A 22,776-nucleotide genomic window follows, 5' to 3' on the forward strand; every position below is an offset into this window, starting at 1 on the left:
ACTACCCGAATTATAATCCAGACTAGCAGTATATTTTTAAGGAAACCACAGCCTTACAGAAGATGTATCATCACTGTTACAATTACTGATGTTCAGCATAAAAAGAACCCATGAGAGCCATACCTCTGTAGGAAAAGTGTCAGTGCTCAAAGAGGAAATTCCAATATAAATAAATAAACTGAACATAAAATCCACTTAAAGAATTAAGGGCAGTAACCCCATCAACCAGAAATTTGTTTAGCAAAAAATACAGGATTCAATGTTTAAACAGAACGAGTGCAGTAAGTTCTCAGAACCACGTAGCAGTTTAGAGTACCAACACAGACTCCACTCCTCTCCCCAAAGGTCAGCATGTGGAAAAGACCAACTTCTTGCAATGTGCCACTGATCATTCTGTAGAGATATTTTTAAGAGGGACCTGCTTCTTCCTTCTTTGGCAACAAACGGTCAACTGAGTCAATGACTGCCAGATAAAACATAGCCTTTATTGTAAAAGCGTCCTCCAGATCAACAGGACACGCACTCTTGGATGAGTACATATGCATATTAAAATGGAGGTACCAGACACCTAAGGAGTTTCGACCCATGCAGCTGTGAGGTGCAGATTTCTGCCCTTCGATTCCAGTTCTCTTAAAAGGAACTGTCCTCCATCAAGCAGAGACCAGCTACTTCCACCTGCCAAATGAAGTACCAGTCCGTGAAAATTTACTTTGCTCATATATGAATTTTAAATAGATGTAAAGCCATAAGAATTGTAGCTTATATTAAAAAAATAAAAACTATGTATCTAGCACATAAGCTTTCCTATTTTCTTTCACTGTCTACTGGCAATGATCCAGCCTGACCAGCAGGTAAAAACACTAACTAGTAGGGTTATCTGCAAACAAACGAATGCCAAAGAACTAGTAGGTCATTTTTCCAGGAATGACTAGTAATTCTGGTCACCCAAACAGCAAAGATAGCGCTCATTTTTCTGAAAAATGAGTCCTTTTATAGTCTGTTTCTTGTTGGGCACCCAAAAACATGAAGCCCTTTGGAAGATATTGACCTTAATGTTTTCTGAATAATCAACTGAACTAGAGAAAAAGCCATTATTCAGAATATATATAAAAGGCACAATCATGAAAGAATTTTAAAAAGGACATTATCAAGTAAATATGCTCCAAATTCCATTTTAGTATTTTCCTAGAGTGCCTTCTGAACAGACTGGATTTTAAAAGAAAAAATTAGTTACCAACTGTTTTTAAGCCACTGTTTTGTCAAAACCCTACAATACTTTTTTCTACTGTAGGACAGAAAAGACAAGAAATAACAAAGAGTTAGGCTTTTTAGTCTGAGAACTGCACTGACACCATTGATGTTGGGTTATTTTTAACAGTACAATTACAAATGCTGGAAATCATGTTTCATGTCCACATGCAGTAATATGAATACGATACATACATGTCAACTTGAAAACTACACATAAAACAGCTGTTTTCAAGCCACGGAGTGTAAAGATGACAGAAACAGTTTTGTTTTGAAAGGAGATGAAGGTGGAGTTAGAAAGCAGGAAGGGCAGTACTTGATAGTGTCCTTTCAGAAGGTGGCATTCAATGGCCTCGTTATTGCTGTATATTTGCTAGTATTCAGCTTCTTACCAGATATATTTACAGCACGTCAGTCTGAACATTCCCAGAGCACAGCTCTAAATTTACTTTAGAGATACAAACATAGAACAGTTAAACATATATAGTCCTGTTTTAGAAACTGAACTTTTAAAGTTTAGGACTTCTATTGTGCTTCTTTGGCTAAGTCCTATTTAAATATTGATCACACTTAAAAGTCTATAACTCTGCCACTATTTAACAGCTAACAGAAATCTTTGGTGTGTTTAGGTTAAGAATCCACTAGGGTACAAGCTTCAAAATATGAACATTCAGGCAGCTCTGGCCCCTCTCCTGCAAACTGCTCAACACTGAAGTAGATGGGGATTAACAGAATCTAACACCGAAGTATTTGAATAGGATTTAAAATGATCCGTGCCACTTAGAGTTTATAGAGCTGCGATGATAAAAGAGCTTTTCACCACAGATCGCTTGTGCTCAGGTCATTGGATAAATTTAACATTTACAATAATACACATACATCCAGTTTCCCATTTTAAAGTTTGTTTAAGATAATTTAAGAATACAGAAAACTGGGGAAAATTTTGCCTTAATATGTAATTCTTGTGAGGAATAACGAAGATTATTAAATTACTTCAGATACTTTCTTTGGCATAATATTCACCAAACAAACACAGAATAATTATTTTTAAAGCAGGCTTAAAATAGAAAGCTTTATGAGGTTAAATTATACTAGATTTCATGGTGAATTACACTAGACTTGTAGTTCAAAATGGTTCTTTTGGAAAAAACCCTTATGTCTAGTAAAGAAAAAGCTAAAAATAATTAAAGACATAAAATACTCTCAAGAGTTTGACTTTGTTTTATAAACACAGTACAAGAAAGCGAGAAACAAAACAATTTCATTAGCAACTCACAAGAGATTTATAATTACTGATTATTTCTTTTTTTAAATAAAAGTTGAGTACTGTTCTGGAAATAATAGCCTTTAAATTTCTTCTCTATCACAGATAACCCGAAAATGGGCATGCTAATATGGGACCCTGGTATAACTCAGGCTCTAACAAGGATAAACCACGCCAATCCTTTATGACTGTTCATAGATTAAAATGACCTTGCAAATACTCCCATTTCTTCCAAAGCTGGGGGCACACTTTACAGGACAAGATTGGAAAAGCAAAAAAAAAAGCATATTAAAATTATACAGGACTAACTGTAGAAAATTAGACAATACTAAATCTTCCCACATAATTCAATATTAGAGATCAAGGCAGAATTAAGAGGCCAAATTCAGGCAGCCTAATTATACTCACGGGGATCACCAAACACCCTGTTTAGTGTCTTCATAAAATATCTGAATCACTTTTCAGAAGAATCTAGTTCCTGTGTCTATTGGCTAGGCTCCAGAGTTCGGCAGACTTTAAAACCCTCCAAAAATGCCTGAGGGTTCAAGCAAAATTATATTTTAATTTCTGTGTCAAACATAATTCAAAGTTTGTGGTTTATATCCCTGCCTGCCCTTACAACTTTTAATGAATTTGATATAGTCCTTATTCTTCCAGAATGCTTTCTATTACACTTAAAACATTAACTCAAAGTGAGATGCAGAAAGGCAAACAATTTTTTAAAAATTAACAGCCAGATATGTAATTACATTTTTCAGCCACTATCCTTAAAAGATATTTCAGAGCATAATTTTTAAAAGACCATCTATAAGATTTTTAAAAACTCTTAAAATCACAAGAAACACTCTTTCAGTATGCATCAAAATGTGCCTAAATGTTCAAATATTATGTAAACAAACCTGTTTTTCCAAAACTATGCAGAAGACTCGTGAGTCCAAATAAAATATAAAATATAAATCCTAATTGCCATATCAGCCTTCTGTTGGCTAATGGCTTAGTAAATTAGGTGGAATGTTATGGTCTGATCATGAATGTTCATTGTTTGAAATATTCTGTACAGTAGGAGCTGTATCTAGCCCCAGTAAAGTTCCAAGATATGACTGGTCTCTAGGATCCAACATTTGCTCAGGCCTTACAGGATGAACAATATTTGCAGGTTGTGGAGTAAGAGTATATTTCTCTAGAAATGATAGATCTGTTGCTCGTTGATAATCTGTCTGCTCAGGTTGTGGAGGAAGAATGCCATGTGACTGAGTAGTATGCTGTACTAGATCAGCTTGCGGATCAGACATCTGAACTGGTACCAGAGTCACAGGCACGCATACTTCTGTAGATACATTCTGTAGCAAAGTTTTGGCTTCTGATTGATATGCTTTGGACTGTTCCACATATTGTTTAGCCTCAGTTTGGTAAACTTTGTCATCAGAAGTGTACTGCACTGGTAAGGAGACTAGTTTTTCCTCTGAAGAAGATGTCAATGCCTCTTCTGCAGCCTTTGATCCATGAACATGATCAATATGATATTTCAGCTTGTCTTTTCGTTTAAATGTTGCATTGCAGTGTTGGCAATTAAAAGGTCGAGCATCTGAATGAATAACCATGTGTTTTGTTAATGTCTTCTTAATTCTAAAAGACTGATTACAGATTTGACATTTGTAGGGTTTCTCGCCTGTAAAGACAGAGAAGAAAGAATTAGTTATTCTGAGTAATGCCATGTCACACAAATATGCAAATACATACATGGATTACAGCATAAAGACCTAGTATAAAACAATCTTACTGAAAACAAAGAGCATATGTTTAGCATCAGTTTTGGAATCAAGGGAGCCATTAGAAGTTTGTTTAGAAGTTGTATTAGCATACCCTTCTCCTTACATACAATTCTCTCAATACTTGGGATTTCTGTCAGGTACACACAAAGATAATTGGAATATAAACCAAATAAAAAAGAACAGTCTTTACACTGTAACGATACTGTTATTAAATGAGCTCAATTTGTACTTCTATACATTTTGAAAGGACAATGACTTTCCTAAACATAAGGCAGGAAAAACAAAGTAAAACAGATAAGGACATAAACCTTTCCAAAGGGATTTCAAATCCTTGTTTAGATTACCACTTGAAACATAGTATTCTCTGGACCACAAAAATGATTAGAAGGTCTGGGTAAATTTGGCAAGAACATACACCAGTAAACTAAAGGAAGAGGTATAGAGAGCATACCACAAACCTGTGTTGAGGATTATCAATATTTCAACTGATACATTCAGAGGGTAGTATTCAGGAATGACCAACATATGACAAAGAATAAAAAGTCCTGCTGCTTCCTGTTACTCTCGCCCTGAATGTTCAACAACCATTAAATAATTTCATCAATGTTGATGCATAAAAATACATTCCTACATGTTTTGTGGTTTTGTTGGGGTTTATTTTATTTTTACCTGAATGTGTCCTAAAATGCATTTCCAAACTTGATTTCCCTTTAAAAACTTTCTTACAGACTTCACACTGGTGAAATGTTGCTTTGTATCTTTAAAGAAGAAAAGACATTTCATGTTAGACACTTTTTTTTTTTAACTAACAATAAAGTTACGTGCACAGTCCTTTCTGAAATCTTTAACTGCAAAATAGCTGAATATCAAAGGTTCCAAATTTCCTCACTTATGTTCGTATTTCCTGGAATCTGCATACCAATAAGGTCAATTAGATTCTTTTTGATATTCAATCTTATTCTCTGCTGGGATTGGCACTTAGTATTCAAAGAGCAAAAGCCACTAAAACTTCTTTTCTGACCCCAAAAATATCCTTAAGTAACAGTTTTTGCCCAACATCCATAAGAGGCTTTCACTTTGGCAGAATTATGCCATAAATAAAGTACTAGGAATGGTTTAGGCTACTGGCTACCAAGAAAAAACAAACAGAGCAAGCAGACAATGTACTACACAACACAGACAATGTCTATAATGGCTTCTACACAATGCTAATGAGTACAAGCAGTTAAAACACGTCATTTGAAAAACAATTAGGTCTCAGTTTATTTGAAATCTCTGAAAGGCTTATTTTTGGAGCTCAAGAATTTAAAAACCCTATTGCATTTTCAATTTATAGACATAACTCAGATTTCAAAGTTTTTACCTACTTTCAGAGCCACTAATCTGCTACCAGCTTCTAAAATACCTAAGTGTGGGACATTAAATGATGTCTAATAATTCAGTCTTAACTAGTCTGCAATGACAATATTACAGCAAACCATCAATTTAGAACAACATTGAGACAGCTAATTGACAGATTAAAATTTGATCCTTTTTTATGTTTTTATTTTATTTACTTAATTATGCTACAAAGAAAACATCTTGCTTAAATTGTGACGGCAATTTTCTGACATCCGCTTCAAACCACAATAACGATATCTCTATCAAGACTAAGGTAATGGGCATGACAAATACACAGACTACTGGAATTCTGCACAAACATGCAAGTCCCAACAAAACCAGTTACAGTACAGAAGTATTTACGCAGTTGTAAAAACCCCACACTTACTTCTGCCAAACTTTTTCTCCTAGATGAACGCTTTTATAATGAACAGTAAGGTGATCTCTACGGCCAAAACATTTTCCACATTCCTCGCACTGATGTGCTTTTTCACCTACAAGGGCAAAATTCAATAAATTTTGGTTAAATCTTCTGGAATTTACTACATGTCTAAAAGCTGTAATTGTAAAACATACAGTAGATCCATGTTCACAAAGTTCAGTCAATCAAGCTCTTCCATACCTTACTCAGAGAAGGATTCTCTGTTATCAAAAAAAAAAATTCAGGAAGTAGGTTGGTTCTCTCAGAGTAAGGATTTTTACCACTTGTTATATGTGACTATTACTGACTGTTTGTCACTTCTACACAGAAATTCACGTTCATGAGTTAAGAGACACTTCTCCAAACACCCACTGCACGAGAGGTACAAGTGAATGACTAGGAATCTACTCTCTTCATTATGACCCGAAATGTGTTATCTTCAATAATTCAGGGGCTTTAAAAGAGAAGCTTATTTAAACATACCAATTATTTTCAGCTACTAATTTTTAGAACTTAAAATTACATCACAGTATTTATCTTTTCAATTATCCTGATTTACATAGTTACCTTTTTCTTTTATGCTGCTGTTTAAAAGTATCTTGATTCTTTTTAGTCATCTTGAGATCTTCCACAAAGTGGCAGAATATTTCTTCTCATGTAAGTAGGAGGAGTGTGGACAGTCAAAGAATGTAACTTTCTAGAGGGGGGAAAAGCAAATAGAGTAGAAAAGAGGATTTTTTTTTTTTTTTTGTACGTGAGTTTTCAAAGATTTCTTTATTTTATAGCAGACATTATGATTTCAAACACCAAAAAAGAAGCTGTCCTTCAAAATAAAGGCTCAGGAAGTTTAGACTCTGATCACTTCCATATTTTCATGCTGCCTAGAAAGTATTTTACCTCCTAGAAGGCCACATTCCCTTTGGATCCTGTTCTGAAAAAGGAAAAGTCCCTAGTGAATCTTCGCTCTTCCTATACATTTGATAACCTTTCTGCTCTCAGTGCAACAGATTTTTTTTCTTCCTCCTGATCATCCCCATCTGGCTGTTCTCAGGGTTGACTCCCACCACCTTCCTTCCTTCCCTCTTCCCCATAATAGAGACTTCAGAAATACCTCTTTGATGTTCTTAGATTAAAGTGATCAGTGTACAAACTTTGACAGAGACTGTGACAGCTTCTTCTGTGTTGTGGTAATAATGTTTCACACAATTGCTATTAAAAAAAAGAAATCTTAACTCATTAAAAAAATCCTCCTTTTTCACTTTTGCTTTTTTTTAATTATTATTTTTAAAGCAATTCACTGTTACATGTTTTTGACTGTCCCTCGGCTTTCTATGTTAACATGGAGGAAACACTTGGTTTTTAAACCTTGAAAACATGTAAGATTAATCCTGCTTTAGTAGACCTTAAAAATAGTGAGATGAACTTTTATCAGGCCTAAACCACTGCATGTACTGAAAAAAAATCCATAATTAATTTTTTATTTGATCTTATTTCAAAATAGTAATTTTGAAGCCAATTTTCAAAGAAAATGCCTACCTGAGTGTATTTTTTTGTGTTTTGTCAGATGGTCATGCCGAATAAATGTTTTCCCACATTCTTCACATTCGTATCTCTTGTCATCATGGTGGACTCTTAGATGAAGTCTGCATATTTATAGTCATAAATATAACCATAAAATGCAAAACAATCTGTACTGCTAATTCAATGCAAAATACTAGAAAACACAGTCTTTAATGTTTCACACAAATATCAGGAAATAACTTGCAGTTGAGGTACGCTTCAACTGCTCTTGGAAAGCAAGGCAGAACAGAGCTAAACTCTCATAGCTGATGTTAATTTAGTAGGATATTTTAGTCCTCCGCTTATTTTCTCTTTGAATAACAAAGATGCAAAAGTTTTAGATGTGCAAGAAAGTCAACTTTGATACAAGATTTGTATGGGATTCTGTCTATGTTTAAACCACTAACGTAATAAAAATTAAATGACTGCTCACAGATTATGAATATATTTTCAATATTTAAGCATGCTTAAAGCATTTACTAATGCTCTGAGTTGGAATAAATCAAAACACATACATTACGAAGAATTATGTTGATAACATGAATGCATGTACATCACCAAATAAGCGAGACAATTTAGCAGCTTATTTAACAAAAATCTGTACCTGTAAGAGCTTCCATGACGAAAACTCTGCCCACAAATACTGCAAAGATGAGGCTTCTCTCCACTGTGAATTCTCAGATGTTCTTTCAAAGTTGTTCTGTTTAACAAAGGCAGTAAAATTTAATTTTAAGCAATGTCACTGCCACTTTAAAGTGAAACAGACTATCGTTTTCTCAGTTTCTTTAACTCTGATGGATCACAATATATCCAAATAACTGCATCAATTTATTCAGATACACACACATATACATACATTCAAAGGCAGTATGGCAACCTACTATTTACTGAACCAGCTGGGTCTAAAAACAGTATAAGCAAAGAAACAAAACATCGTCCCAACATACATTTGGACAACATACATTAAAGAAAACATCAGTTTCGACACTATTTTCTATGTAATAATTTCCTTGTTACTATATGTATATCTAAGCCAGAGCTTTAAAGTCAGACGTGAAGGAAATCTAGATCATAGATGTTAATTTAACTTAACTCAGTGCAGAGTTTATTTAAATATTAATATATTTATACACACATATATATGTATACATATGTAAGTCTACTTTTACTATCGCCTTTCCCATGTAAAAAAAAAAAGTGCATGCAGGTAAAAATTCAAGCAAAGGAATCTGACAATAAAATTTACTGTATACACAGCTGCTAAGTGTATGAACTAAACAAAGGAGAAAATTCTTTGATCTCCTTCCAGTACTTATTACAAATACTATTTTTCAAAGATATTTTTTATGCTTTACACAAAAATTTTATCTTTCTAATGAGAGCAACAACATTTAAAAATTCAACTGCCTTACATAACGTAAATGAAACTTGACGTGTGTAAGCATATTGACTTTTTTTAAATAGATATTCTTCTTGCAGTTCAAAGTGAGCTTTATAGAATTGAAAGACTATCTGTGCTTTATAGTTTGTTTGTTTACTATTTCATTATTGCATTAGTACATTTTCTTTTAACACATGCATACCCTATTGACCAAACTACTAGAAAATACACACCACCAACAAAACCCATTAGGGACAAATCTTCCCCTTACAATACTTCCAGGGGTCTTTGCCAGTCATTCAAAAAAAAAAATTAAAAATCAAGAAAACATACTGCAGTACACAAACTCAGATCTTTTCATATTCCCCAAATATAACACAACTAGAATCTTAGTCACAGTTATTGAGATGAAGCTGTATTCTGTCAGAATAAAAAAAAATTTATAAGGCTTATTGTTTCAGAACCTAAACATAAATCACCATTTGGAAAACTTAAAAGATCGCCTTTATAGAGCAGTGCAAGACACCTGCACTGAAGCCATGTTAACAACCGTTTAAAATTCACCGTTTTTTTCCCTCATGTGTGTAGAACAGAAATGGGGGGGAGGGAGGAAATCTTATTTCTAAAGCTTTTCTATGCTCTTTTTCTATATACCAGAATTTATAAGCCAACTTTTAGAGCTTCCATTTTTCAAAGTGTTAAATTAACATTTTTTTCCTCCATTTACAGAAGCAGCAGCAAAGGTTGTACAGTATTATTCCATCTTCCATGAAACCGTGTTTGTAGAAGTCCAATTTCTTCTTAGTCATTCTCACCAGCGCTCCTGATTTTCCTGTCCTCATCAGTATATTTACGAAAATATCTACGGCAGAAAACTTTGCCAAACAAATGCAAGATGTTCTTGCACAACACAGGAACCCTAAGTGACGTGAATTAGAGGTAAGACTTTCTTAATATAGTTCCACCTCATAACTAATTACCTACAGTTGTCACCCTTAATTTTAGAGGTCATCAGAAAGTCACATGCTACCTGTGGCTCTGAGGCTACCTTTTAATACACTAGCCCTCTGAAATGGTCTCATTTATGTTAAAAACTCAAAGCTAAAACATATTCAGAATCAAACAAAGCACACTAAGTACTTCTCTGTTCTGCTGAAGTTCAAGTAGTCACACAACTCCTTACCGTTCCCTAACGGATTTTCCACAGATGAAACATGTCCATTTTCTCTTTCCTCCATGAGTACATTCTATATGGCGCTTCAGATTTCCTGTATCATTAAACTGGCGGCCACAAATATCACAAGGAAAAGGCCCTACAAGGAGACAGACACACATAGTATTATTAACTGTCAGTTAAACCAAGTAAGATGCACAGACTGGTTACCAAAAGTTTTGTCTAACAAATGATTAATGTTTAGTAGAGTCACCATACTTTAATTAGACTTTGTGCACTTTCTACTTGGATAAGTTATTTCTAATACCTGGTATTTTGGCAAATTTCATGACTGTAAAGCAAAAATTTAGAATTAATAGTCAAAAGTAATTAAGCCCACTTAGACTGTTTAAAAAACCAAATTCCCGTTACTATCACCAATCTAGTTCCTACCTGGTAGAAATAATTAGTAGTAATAAAAAAGTCTTTGGAATACTTCAGGAGGAAAGAAAAAGGTCTTTGGAAAACTTCAGGAAGAATCTGACTCCATAGCTGAGAACCAATTTCATGCAAAAAAGTTTTAAAACAAAAATAACCTTAATTCTTCTCCCCCCCCCCGCCCCCCCCCCAAATTTTGCATTTAATTAGGTACAATACAATGCCTCCAAAAGACAGCTGAACAGAAAAGTAAAAAACCAACCAACAAAAAAAACCCAACTCCCCCACGAAACTGGAGAAGAGAGAACTGGAAAAGGAGATGGGGTGGAAACCAGACTGATCAGGACATACAATGGTGGAGGAAGGTTTTACTTTAAATCTATTGTTTACATGTCAGAAGGAGGTTTCTATACCGAGATGGAATTTTTCTTGATGTTTCAGTCTTGCAAATCGGGATTTAAAGTGCTCTTCACAGTAGGTACACTTAAAGGGTTTATCCTGAGAGTGAAGGATCATATGCTCTTCTAAATGAGGTCTTCGAGTGAAAGATTTCTTACAAATCTAAAATGATAATACACTTTGTCAAAGATACATCAGTTATAACCAGATTTTCTTCCTATTCGTAAACTTTAACAGTTTAGTTCATCTGCTCTCTGAAGCAATATAAGATTAAACATGCATTCTTGAAAAGTATACTCTATCCCAACTTGTAAAGCCTTGCAGTCAACATCAAAAAATCTGTGTTCTACATAAACCCTAGGGGATTGCACTATAGAAATTAGGATGCCAATCCATGGCAGCCAGCACTTACCAGACTCTTTTCCCAGGGTGTTTCAACACAGTAACTCAGCAGAAAATAACCCAATGGAAAAAAAGCAAATAGCTTTGGCTTGGTTTTGGATGCTGAAACAGCTCAGTTGGACTGTGGTAAAAGCTGTTGTGGTATAAGCTACTGTAGAACTAGAGTCATACCTGTTCCTTTATTTCCTCTGGGAAATTCTCTGACAGCATGTATTAAAGAGAAAATGCCAATACCAACAAAGAATATAATTCAAAATATAGAGCTACAGAACTTTCGCAATGTTAAAATTATGTGAGCTTTTAGTACTGTCTTCAGATTAATCAAAACCTAAATGTACAAGAATTATTAGTAGTCATTAAAGTAAGCATGCAGTTCAATTACAGAATTGAAGCCACAGCTCAAATTTAGGCATTTAAACTAGGTATTACAATTTAACATCAGGGTCCTACACTTTAACATAAAATCAACATGCTGCTCACCAATTTCACTGTGAAACTGTTGCCACTGTTTATAATAGCTGAATTTAGTACTACCTAACTCCTGTATATTAAATCATGCAACCAGTTTCTCAAAGCACACCTGAATAACACTCTTATAGTCTCAGGAAATCAGAAGCAACAGCTTTATTTGTTTAAAACCCATTAATGTTAAATACAAGAAAATCCCATACCTGTAAAAAGTATAATAGCCGCCTTGCTTTTCTTTACTATTAATACTCTGTGAATTTGCTCATATTCCTCAAGGACTAAAGTATGGTCACCAAATCCTGGTGTTCACACATGGACTACAGCATAAACCAACAACCTGAAGAAATTCTGCAGCTTACATCTGTGGCACCTCAGCCCTCAGAACATACTAAACAACCTGAAAACAAAGCCATAGCTCCTAAGGGTTCTGTTCATTCTCCAACTGCTATAAAAGCTAAAATTCTACCCCTGCTTTCAATTCAAGTCCATTTTCAATGCACATGAGCAGTAAAAGAGCAGCAGCTCACTTTTTAAAAATTTCTACTTAACATAAACTTAAAACTTTCAAGCAAAAAAAAAAAAAAACCAAACCCAAACCACGAAGTGGAGTTTACCAAATCACTCATCTGGTAAGAGTACTTTCTGAGAAATGAACATCAACAATGTGGCACGATTGATTCCCACTATTAAAATGTTTCTTATCTAGTCTTATCTAGTAACAAACAGAATCTGTAATATGTTCACAAAATATAACTTCATCTGGAAGATAAAACCCTTTGGTCAACCATGTATTACCCCCAACCCCATCATCAGCAGAATGAACACTACAAATTCGTACAGTTGCTATCTCCCAACCTCCTACTATATGTTTGTAAGTGAAAGTTCACAAACAAAGGAAGGTTAGTAATTATGTTACGGCACCTAATACTACAGACATAGAGGGGCATATTGCAGTTTGCATAAACAAAACAGCTGCCCTGAAGAAGGAAAAAAAGTAAACCGATTCCCTTAAAACAAACCAACAAAACCCCACATTTGAAACCTTAAAACACTATTTGGCAGCAGACAGATAGAGAATGGAACTTCTACAAACTCCTTTTTACAGTAGATATAGTTTCATACATATACCTCTCCTGGGGAAAATCAAGGAAAGGATTCTATGATTTTACAACTAGAGATCTATTTAGTATAAATTTACAACTCTGTTGATGTGCATATGCAGCTAAATGAGAAAGTGTTTCATATTTAACATATCTTTTCCTCGCTATTGAGAGAGCCTTCCAAAAAAGTATGCTTTACGGTCAGTGTTTGATGTGCAAAATTAATGGTAGAGCAAATACTCTATGTATTTGCAAGTGTTTTTAAAGTATTCATAACACTCAGGTCTAATCATCTGCAAATTGATGTATTTTAACAACGGTAATAACTGTTCACATTAAAAAATACTGCCTTCAACTATTTTAGAACTCAATTTGGTATTCTCTACCTGGTCACAAGCTGTACATACAGATGAAGTTCAGTCTTTAAATCAGCACATAAAGAGGAAATTTATACCATCACTTACAATGCTTACTGAGATTTAACAGAAACATATACCATATTTCCACTTAAGTATTCAAGTCACAAAACATAGTATCTATATGGAAACACTGAAAGTACTGAAGTATTACTTACATCACATTTCCAACCTTCACTCTTTGTCTTCTTGATAGAAAGAAATTCTTGTACATTCTCTGGATGAAACCTAGGAGAAAGACAGAAGCTGAAAGTAGTTAAAACTTTCTAAGATGAAGATCACTCAAATACTAAATATCCATTTCTAAACTTCATGTGTCATGAAAGTTGATCACCAAACCAGCAGAACAGAATACTGATTCTGTTAGAATTAAACAATTCTAAAGGCACAAGTAACTGGAAAGCAGTATTCGCTATAGACTCCTGTAGAATCTCATATGACAACTGGCAAGACAGAGGACAGTTTCAATTGTAATGCTTTATGGATATTTACAAAGAAAGAGGAAAAAAGCAGTATGTAAATATTAATACCTTACAATTAGACCTGTCATAAACAAATTCTTCACCTAAAACAATCTGCATGGAAATGGTTTATCCACCTGTTATCATCAACAGTACAGCATCAACATCTAAACCCAAAGAAGATATTTTATTCTTCCTCCAAATTAAGAGCAACGCAGGTGATTATTAAGACTGTTGTTCTGACTGACTGTGCTAGCTAATCTGAGCATTCTAAAATTTATAGTAAAAACCTATGGCAGAACTCCCACAGAACTACTACTGCTATTTAGTCAGTCCCTACGCACTCCTTATGGCAGGTTAGTTGATACTGCTAATCCCCATGTCCTTTGAAAAAATACTTATTTGAAAAAACAGTTATAGAAGTAATGCAGAATATGCTGTGTGCGTACATACATTTATCTTCACTTTTGAACTGAAAAAAACAATTCTTCAGAAATGTGAGACAAAATTGCTCATACTTGCCTCTTCACGTGCTTTGCTAAAGTCTTTTTGCTTGCATGCAGCTTATTGCAGTAGGGACATTTGTGTTCCTTTTTATGAAAGTCAGTATCACTAGAGTGTTTCTTTCTGTGCACTGTCAGGTTGGACTTCGTTGAATAGCGCTGATGACATATATCACACTCAAAAGGCTTCTCACCCGTGTGTACACGTGTATGGCTCTCATATTTGCCTGTACAACAAGAAAAAAAAAATCTGTTAGCATGAACTGTAACAGGTATCACCTACAATATACGCATTCAGGGTTTGTTCTATAATATCTCTCTTAAATGTGGTCAAGATCTAAGTACCTTCCACACACATCTAAAGATTTCTACTGGTTTACACCACTGAAAACTGCACGGTGATCATATAAGCATTTGATCCAAGGTTCCTCCATACACTTCCATCTTAACTACTTTTAAGATAAACAGTAAAAATAAAAGGGCTCTGTATTACTGTTAAATCTGTGCGAGGGTTATGAGACCCTCTTGTTCAACCCTACAGCATACTCTGTTCTTCAGTAGTGAAAGTTATACTACTATTCTTTCATTACACTGATTGTGAAGCACCTTTTCAGAACAGGGAACAGCCTTGCAACAAACTGGTATTTCTAAGGTAGTTTCAAATAACAAAACACTGAATGAACAATACAGACCCTTGCAAACGATCTATGTTCAGGACCGAAGACACTACCATAAACAAAAATACTACTCTCTCATTCCTTTCACACTGCTTGTATTCCCTCTTCTGTTTGCCAGGTTTTTTCTGAGGATAGAATTCAGTTCTACACTGAGGATCTACCCACCTCAAGTCAATAGCAGGCTCTCTGCTTTGTACTAGGTAATTTTTTTTTTCTCTGTAGAACATGCATCATACTTCTGGGAGTTAGACAAAGAAAAAAAAAAGTACTATAGCTCATCAATTTAAAATACAAGTCAATTGTCTACCGTAATACAAGCTTATAAAGAAATATTTTATGTATCACTTGTTTTAATGCTATTTCTCATGTATTTTTTGAGCACAAATCTAGAATTCTAAGTTATGAAAGTGCAAAGAGAAAAGGGCTTCCAATGTGTGCAAAACCAAAATGTACCGTTACAACCCTAAATACTCACAAGCCGTTTATTTCTGCACAGTAGCATTTCAATATTAATAACAAAGCTCTCAAAATCAGAAAATTTCCTATGTTACTTTAATTTTAAGATATGGCATTACAAGTACAGTTAATTCCCACATTTTTAATGTTAAATAGCTTCTATGATATAATTTGTGACCTTGGAAAAATCGTTTCACCTCAGCAAGCTAAACACACTGTGTGTGAGTAGGAATTAGCACACACACACACACACCAGCCCCACTCCATTTTCATAAACTCCTAAAATTTCAAAATTATGAAAGACAGAATGCATTTATTATAAGAACACCAAAAAATGCCTAACACTATGAGGAACTGTTCCTTTCCTAATTCCCATGATTGAAAGGAAGTCAATACCTTACATGACCATAATTCAACATTTATTCCAGCTGAAAGAACACAAAAATTCTGGTGTACAGTAGTAATTTACTTTTAACGTAGGAAAGGAGGACAGCAAAGCATTGGAAGGGTCAGGACTGGAATTTTCACTCTTCTGATATCCTGAGTAACCAGACGCCTAGATTTCACTGTAACATAAACGATCCTAACAGAACAGATTAAGCTGATGAAGTATTACTTGGTGCTAACTACAGAGCAGAAAAATCAAGCTAGAAGTCAGAATGACTAGGCCCTAAGCATCTACACATCATGTAGAAGAATTTCAGGCTGTTTGACAATGGTGCTGTTTTGCTACAGCAATGATGACAGCTTTGTTACTTCAAATTAATTTGGCAGAAAATACAGTACAGGCCTCAGCCTTCATGCAATTTATCATTTAATATCTTGCTATATTCTCCTCCTTTTTCAAGGCTGCTTTTACATACCACACTAACAACCACAATCCAGAGCAGTGAAAGAGAAATAAATTTAGTATTTGCAGATTTTTCAAATAATGCCCTCAGTTTATTTATTGAAACTGTTTAGCACCACAGACATAACAACTTAATAGGCTCAGAAAAATTAGCAGCATACTGGATCAGCGAGATGATCCAGAAATTCTGCTCTTCACTCTCTAGGACAGCGAAAAAGCTCAGTTTATTTCCCATACAAATAGCACCACCATATGGTAAAAAGGAGAGAGATCAACCTAACTGGCTCTTACCTATTCGATCAAATTTTTTGTCACACTTGGGACACTGCAGTAGTTTTTTGCTACTGCTTTGAATGATGACTGGAGCTAAGCCTTCAGGAATATTTCCCACTGAATCAACTGCCTCAGAACCCTCTTCAGTATCATTCTGTTCTTTTTCACTTTGTTCTTCAGAGTCTGAATCTTCACCTGACATTTCCTCTTCCGGTCCCTCTTCATCAGCATTGCATTCACTTTCACTGTCTTCAAATTCGCTTCTATCAGATGTTTCCTTGTCAGAACTGACTTTTTCCAAATTGCTGTCAGAGGCATCACCACTTTCATTGTCACTGTTATCAAATTTAGCTGGACATTTACGGTTTCTCGTAGAACGTCTAGTGGAAAAGTTGGCCTTCTCAACCATTTTTAAGCCATGTTTTCTTTCCAGTGAAAGGGATCTGTGGGTTTTAGCCAAATGATTTTCTAAGGACTTCTTGTAACAAAAACTTCGACCACAAAAAGTGCACTGATGACTATTTAATAGTTTACCTGTCAGTTCATTGAGTGTTTCTACTGGTGTAGGTGCATCAGTTACCACATCAGTCTGTACGTTAGAAACACTTTCATTATTTAGTAACTTCACTGCATCTATGATATCTAAAAATTTTGCTGCTTCCAGCACTAACGGAATTTCATTTTTATATACAAAAAACTCAGAGGTGTAGAGAAACTCAAGCAAATGCTGAAAGACAGAATGAGTTACATGATCTAACGTGACAACATCGGTGCTTGGATTTTTGCTCAAACAGGCATGAAAATAACTACTTCCAACAGCCACTACAACTTTGTGAGCACTAAATTCTTTTCCTTCTACAATTATGAGTAAATCACAAAATGATGGATGTTTCTGTCTATCGTCATTTAAGTATTTAAGCAGATTTTTGTTATACTGCAATGAGCTTAGGAGCTTTCTTTGTTCTGATGACGGTGAAAATTCTTGGGAAGATTCAAGCTGATCTGCAGGAGCAGTTTCTGCAGACTTTGAGACAACTTCCTGTGCACAGTCTACTACAAGAATCTGTTCTGAAGTATCTTTCTCATGGCCAAGATGAACCTTTTCATTTACATTTGCAGCGAGCCGTCTCCTTTTCTTCATTGCAGAAGTGCAACTTCAAAATCAGGAGCTTCATAGGTGATTGGCAAAAAATTCTCGTGTAGACTTGGTTCTGCTCCAGACCTTGAGAAAATACGTAACAGTAATTTCATAATCTGCAAAAGAATTATGATAAAAATTACTCTTAGCACTTAACCGTAACTTCCTTTCTTATTAATGCTTTCTGTATCTCACTTTTAGTATTATCTACCCTGCATACCTTAAGCTTTTATTAAATTACTAAAACCTCATCACTTCCCATTCCAGACCACGGCATAACGCTATGCAGAGCAAGTGAACCGACAATGCCTGTTATTAGATCTAAAGAGGCGTCTGGGGCTGGTTTTGCTTGTCTCCTAGACGCATATAACCCGTGAAATACTCCGGGATGGGCGTACACTGTTGTTATTATTACTACACCGAAACGCATTCGCTTTCCATTTAAGCCCAACACGGCAAGCCACCCCTTCTGCCTTTCCCGCCGGGCGCCCGTCGCCTCCGGCCAGCTCGGAGACCCGCCCGGTGCCTGCCAGGGCGCCGGGGCTGCCCGGGCCGCCCGGCGCGGCCCTCTCCCCGCGCCTGTCACCGCCAAGTGTCAAGTCCGCGGCCGGGCTCCCCGCCTCCCTCGGCCCGGCCCGCGGACGGTGCCTTTGTCCCTGCGCCAGCAGGTCCGCCGCGGAGCCGAGGGCCGGGCCGAGGCGGGGGGGCACCCTGCAGCATCGAGCTCGGGGGCAAAGAGGGCGCCCCGGACCCGCCCCCCTCATGGGGGCGGCCGCGAGGGCCCCCCCCCGCGCCCCTGCCGAGCGGGACATAAAATGGCCGCGCCCCCCGCTCCGGCCCGTCCCCACCCGCTGTCCCGGCGGGGCGGCCTCACGTACCTGCGCGGCGCCGGGCGCTCCCCGGGGCCCGCTCGGCCGCTAAACGCCGCTGCACTCCGCACCCGCACCCGCTTCCGCCGCTTCCGGGTCCCGGCGCCGCGCGCAGCCTCGCTCCGTGCGCCGGCGTGACGGGGTGGCGGCGTCGCCGCTTCTGAGCGTGCGCGAGCGCGGCGGCGCGGCGCGACCCCCCCCCCCGCCGGTGGGGCGGGCCGGGCCGGGCCGGGGTTCTCAGCGCGGGGGCGGCCGGGGGGCGTGCCGCCCCGCCCCGCCGGCACGGCGGCCCCCTCAGCGTGTCCGTGTCCCCTCCTGCTCCCCAGCCGTCGGGTCGCTGCCGCCAGGGCAGGCGGGGGCAGGGTGGGCGGCGGCGGCCTACGGGCTGGCGCCGGGAAACCGCCGTGAGCGGGAACCGTAGCGCGGCTGCGAGGGGGGAGCCACTCGCGTCCGTGGCGGGCGTTTCTGAGCGCCCGGCACCCGTGGCCTCCGTAGAGGTTCAGGGCGGGCGGCGAGACAAGTTTGTTCGGTGTGGCCGTTAGCGGCGGGCCGCACCGAGCCGAGGGCCCCACAGCGCTGCAGAGCAGCTGCACGCCTCAATGCAGCCCGGTGCTGAGGAGTGCTGTGTAAAAGCGAGGAATGCTATGCTTAAACAGCAGTCCGTTACAAATAACTCAGAATTTCCGAGCTGCTTGTAGTTTTCCTCGATAATGCTATTTTGCATTTGTCTTTCACGGGAGTATTTCGAAGCAGTTCACACACGTACTTGTGAAATTTCCAGTTTTCATGCTTCCCGGGTGGCAAAACGACAGCAGGCCCACGAGTGCCCCACGGCTCGGGCGAATATCCGCTTGGGGGTGCAGTTCATCAGCGTATCAGAAGACATTCATCCTTCTATTAATTATATTTTTAGCTTTCCAAAGATAACTAATTGCTAGTGACAAAGTGACACCAAAAATGAGTTTGTTTTTCTGAGAGCTTTAAAGAGGAACCATAAAGCTAATGCAGGATTAAACTGTATTCCAACGGCATGTGTTCTGTATTTATGAGTACGATTTGTAAATTGATATTGGTTGTCACTTAGCAGAATAAACACTGTGTGACTTTCAGGCGTTGCATTTTTCAATAAAAATACTGAAAATTCTCAAAGGATTTGTTACCTCCGAATTGTTGCTATATTGTCTGTACTCACAGGCCTCATGCATTTTAATTGAAGTCTACAATTATTTAGCTTCATTTTTCACTGTAATAGTACGTTAAAATCAAATTATATTTTAATATTCAATTATTTCAAATAATATTTTAAGTAGTACAGTTCTTTCAGTTATTCTGAGGTGAAACGATGGCATCAATTAATAATAATAGAGCAATCAATATTACTATGTTTTTCTTGCAGCAAAGGCAAAAATCTACTTATCTTCAGGGCATTGCTCTTTTAGGATGTCACTTCTGCTTGCTTGACTTTCATTTCTATAGAGTCATAGTTAAGCTGGACAGAAACTGTAAAAATAAGTTTCTCTATTTTGATTTTGCATGGAAAAAGGAAGTTTTGAGAGCAAGGCACTGTAAGGTTTAAGCTGAGCCTTACATTTCACTCTAATCTGAATAGCAAGTACACAGAAACATCATTTAGCAGGTAACGGGCTACTTGGGCATTACTGTTTCCATAGTGAATATCATCAGTTTGGAAGTATAAATCTACGTGCTTCATGAGTTTTCGTGAGTGAAATATATAAGGAAAATGCAACCTTGATGAGAACTATTTAGCCAGCAAGCGTCACCAAGCTAGGAAACTGTTCCATGGAACAGTCCTGAGACTTGCTTTGTTGTCACTGTACTGTAGTGGGATTCAGGTGTTTTTCAGTCTGTAACTACTAGATTGCCATGGACCAGAATTTTCCATACCTGTTCCCTGGCATGGAAAAATTAATGCAGATATTCAACGTACCTAATTTTTTTTCTGAGATTTTATATTTCTGCATGTACTTGGGAGATGCTTCAAATGCAGAGAGTTGAATTGCTAGTAGAAGCCATTTATTCCCGTTTAAAAACAAACGTAGTGCCTGTCCTTAGATGTAAATAAGTGACGAATTAGGGCCGAACAAAAATATTCTGGGCATAATTGCTTCCGTCAGCAGAATTCAGAGTTGGGATCCAGTCTCCCCACAAAGAAAGCAGAAGTTGCACCTCTGCATTACAGCATGGACTTTGGCCCAGTCATCATTTTCTTCCCATTGCACTTTAAGAAGTAAATTCAATGTCTGTGACCATGCCATTTGTTTCTTCTGTGTTGTTGGGGTTTGTTTGGTTGGTTTTTTCCTCTAGATAACTACCTGTTTTTTTATTTATTTGTTGCTGATATTATTTACTCTGTGTTGAGTACTATATGGTTTCTTGGCAGTCTACAAAGCATCTACATCTGTCCTAATGCCAAAGACTACAAGTTCAGCAGGCATTTTGACTTAGACAAGCCTAGGTAACACTTTTTCTCTTTTGCTGTTTTATGTTACATGAAGGATTTAGTTCAAAGAAAAATTATACAATGCTAAGTGATCCATTACCATGGCTGGCATTGCTACAATAATTACACTCTGGAAACAAAATGTCCTTGAACTCTCAGGTCATTATGGTTCTTTCAGCATTAATTCTTTTATAGTTAAAGTGGTACAGGCAAAATTTAACTATATAAATCCTTTTGGTTCCAATGCTTATTCATGCTAAATTTTCTTGTTAGTTAATAGAATATCTCACAGAGATACAAAAGCTGAGTTTTACGTTAATTAAAGAGAGACAGCGTCAATCAAAGAATAAGCACTTGCTCACCTATGTGAGACTGTACATAATTTGCAAATGCAGCTGTTTAGATTTGTCCAAGAAAATAGTATATTTATCAAATAAATATTCTTGAATTGTTGGAAATTAAGAAGTAGCTTTGTGCAAGAGGGTTTGGTGTTGGAGGAGGTGGTTTCATCTTGAAATACTTGTTCTCCAGCTCAAAATCTTCACTTTGAGATACAGAGAAACTAGAAATGACAGATATTTGAATCAAATACAATTTAAACAATAAGCAGATAGGGAATCAACTCTGATGTTAAGCAGTTAGCTGCCAACCAAACAGAAATAAAATTACATGAAAATAGCATGCAAGTTTTAAGACCTGGCTGAGTAATTTCAGTTTATTCCCAGTATATTCTTTAACAGCTGTTCACTGTAAGTACCCAGTTATAAATCTAGTAGCATAAACATTCACATCCCCTTCTAAACAGCTGCCTTCACTTTGGCCACGACATTTATCTAAGGTGAATGTCTATCTCTCTAGGAATTTTAGAGCTAATTTGCCATGGGTTCACAGTGTATGACACTGCTGAAACATGGCCCATGCTGTCATTCATCCTTTTTGTATCCCAGATGTGTCAGTGATGGGGGGGACCTAGGGAGGAACCCACAAAGCCTATACTTCCTCGAGTCTGAGATTTTTCTGTATTTTATTGCCAGTCACCACATACACACAAATGTTTTAAATTAGGCTGTGAAGTGAAAGGGTTATAAGATTGTCTAGAGACTCCAACAAGTTTTCTAGCCAACAGTGCTGAATAGAGTCCATTACTGGAACCATTGCCAAGAAATTCTTTCAAATAGGCCATGAAAAGACCACCCCGGTCTCTCAATTCAGGTCTCTCTGGGGCATTAATCAACTGGAGGCTTGTTGTACTATTATGGGTGTTTGACATGTGAATCCTGTTGATCAGGCTTCTCCTCTTGTCTCCTCTCTAAAGTGCAGCAAGTGAAATGTGTAGAGAGGGAGGTCAGATCCACTCTTACTGTATCAGCCTGCCTCACTGCATCTGAGAAGTTTAACGCAGGGAAGGGCGGGCACTGTACCTCTGCTTGTGCTCTGTTCTCCTGAGTGTTCTATCAGCGGGTATGGATTGAATAATAATGATCTTGGCCGCTGCCATCTTTTTCTGGGGGATTAATGCAGCGTGGAAGTTGCAGAGAGCTGTACGGCTACAGACTCCGCAGAGCAGATTTCTTCCTGGAACACTCTTCCAGTGCAGCCCCAAGGTGAAATTAGCAGGGGCCAGGAACAAGACACTCACTGCTGTCACAATAATGCAGAAGTTTTAAGTCTGTTAAGTCTGAACTC

At 37.5% G+C, this 22,776-nt stretch overlaps 1 protein-coding gene across 1 annotated transcript; it reads right to left on the bottom strand.

Annotated features, from left to right (window-relative positions):
• Positions 1-2,446: 2,446 nt before the first annotated feature.
• Positions 2,447-17,861, bottom strand: ZBTB41 (zinc finger and BTB domain containing 41). Its single transcript, XM_050900874.1, has 10 exons — positions 16,641-17,861; positions 14,386-14,593; positions 13,561-13,630; positions 11,031-11,178; positions 10,210-10,339; positions 8,250-8,345; positions 7,622-7,728; positions 6,053-6,158; positions 4,954-5,042; positions 2,447-4,181 (listed from the first exon to the last, which is right to left on the bottom strand). The coding sequence occupies exons 1-10, from the start codon at positions 17,761-17,763 to the stop codon at positions 3,538-3,540; spliced, it is 2,721 nt and encodes a 906-aa protein (XP_050756831.1). The 5' UTR covers positions 17,764-17,861; the 3' UTR covers positions 2,447-3,537.
• Positions 17,862-22,776: the final 4,915 nt, after the last annotated feature.

The sequence above is a fragment of the Gymnogyps californianus genome, chromosome 8, assembly GCF_018139145.2.
Source record: "Gymnogyps californianus isolate 813 chromosome 8, ASM1813914v2, whole genome shotgun sequence".
NCBI lineage: Eukaryota > Metazoa > Chordata > Aves > Accipitriformes > Cathartidae > Gymnogyps > Gymnogyps californianus.

Excerpts from the sequence above, each read along its gene's own strand:
- ZBTB41 (XM_050900874.1), bottom strand. The coding sequence starts at position 17,763 with ATGAAGAAAAGGAGACGGCTCGCTGCAAATGTAAATGAAAAGGTTCAT. Across the intron at positions 14,594-16,640 it reads CAAAAAATTTGATCGAATAG|GCAAATATGAGAGCCATACA; the intron begins GTAAGAGCCAGT and ends CTTGTTGTACAG. Across the intron at positions 10,340-11,030 it reads TCAAGAAAAATTCCATCTCG|GGCCTTTTCCTTGTGATATT; the intron begins GTATAGAAACCT and ends GTCTCCTTGTAG.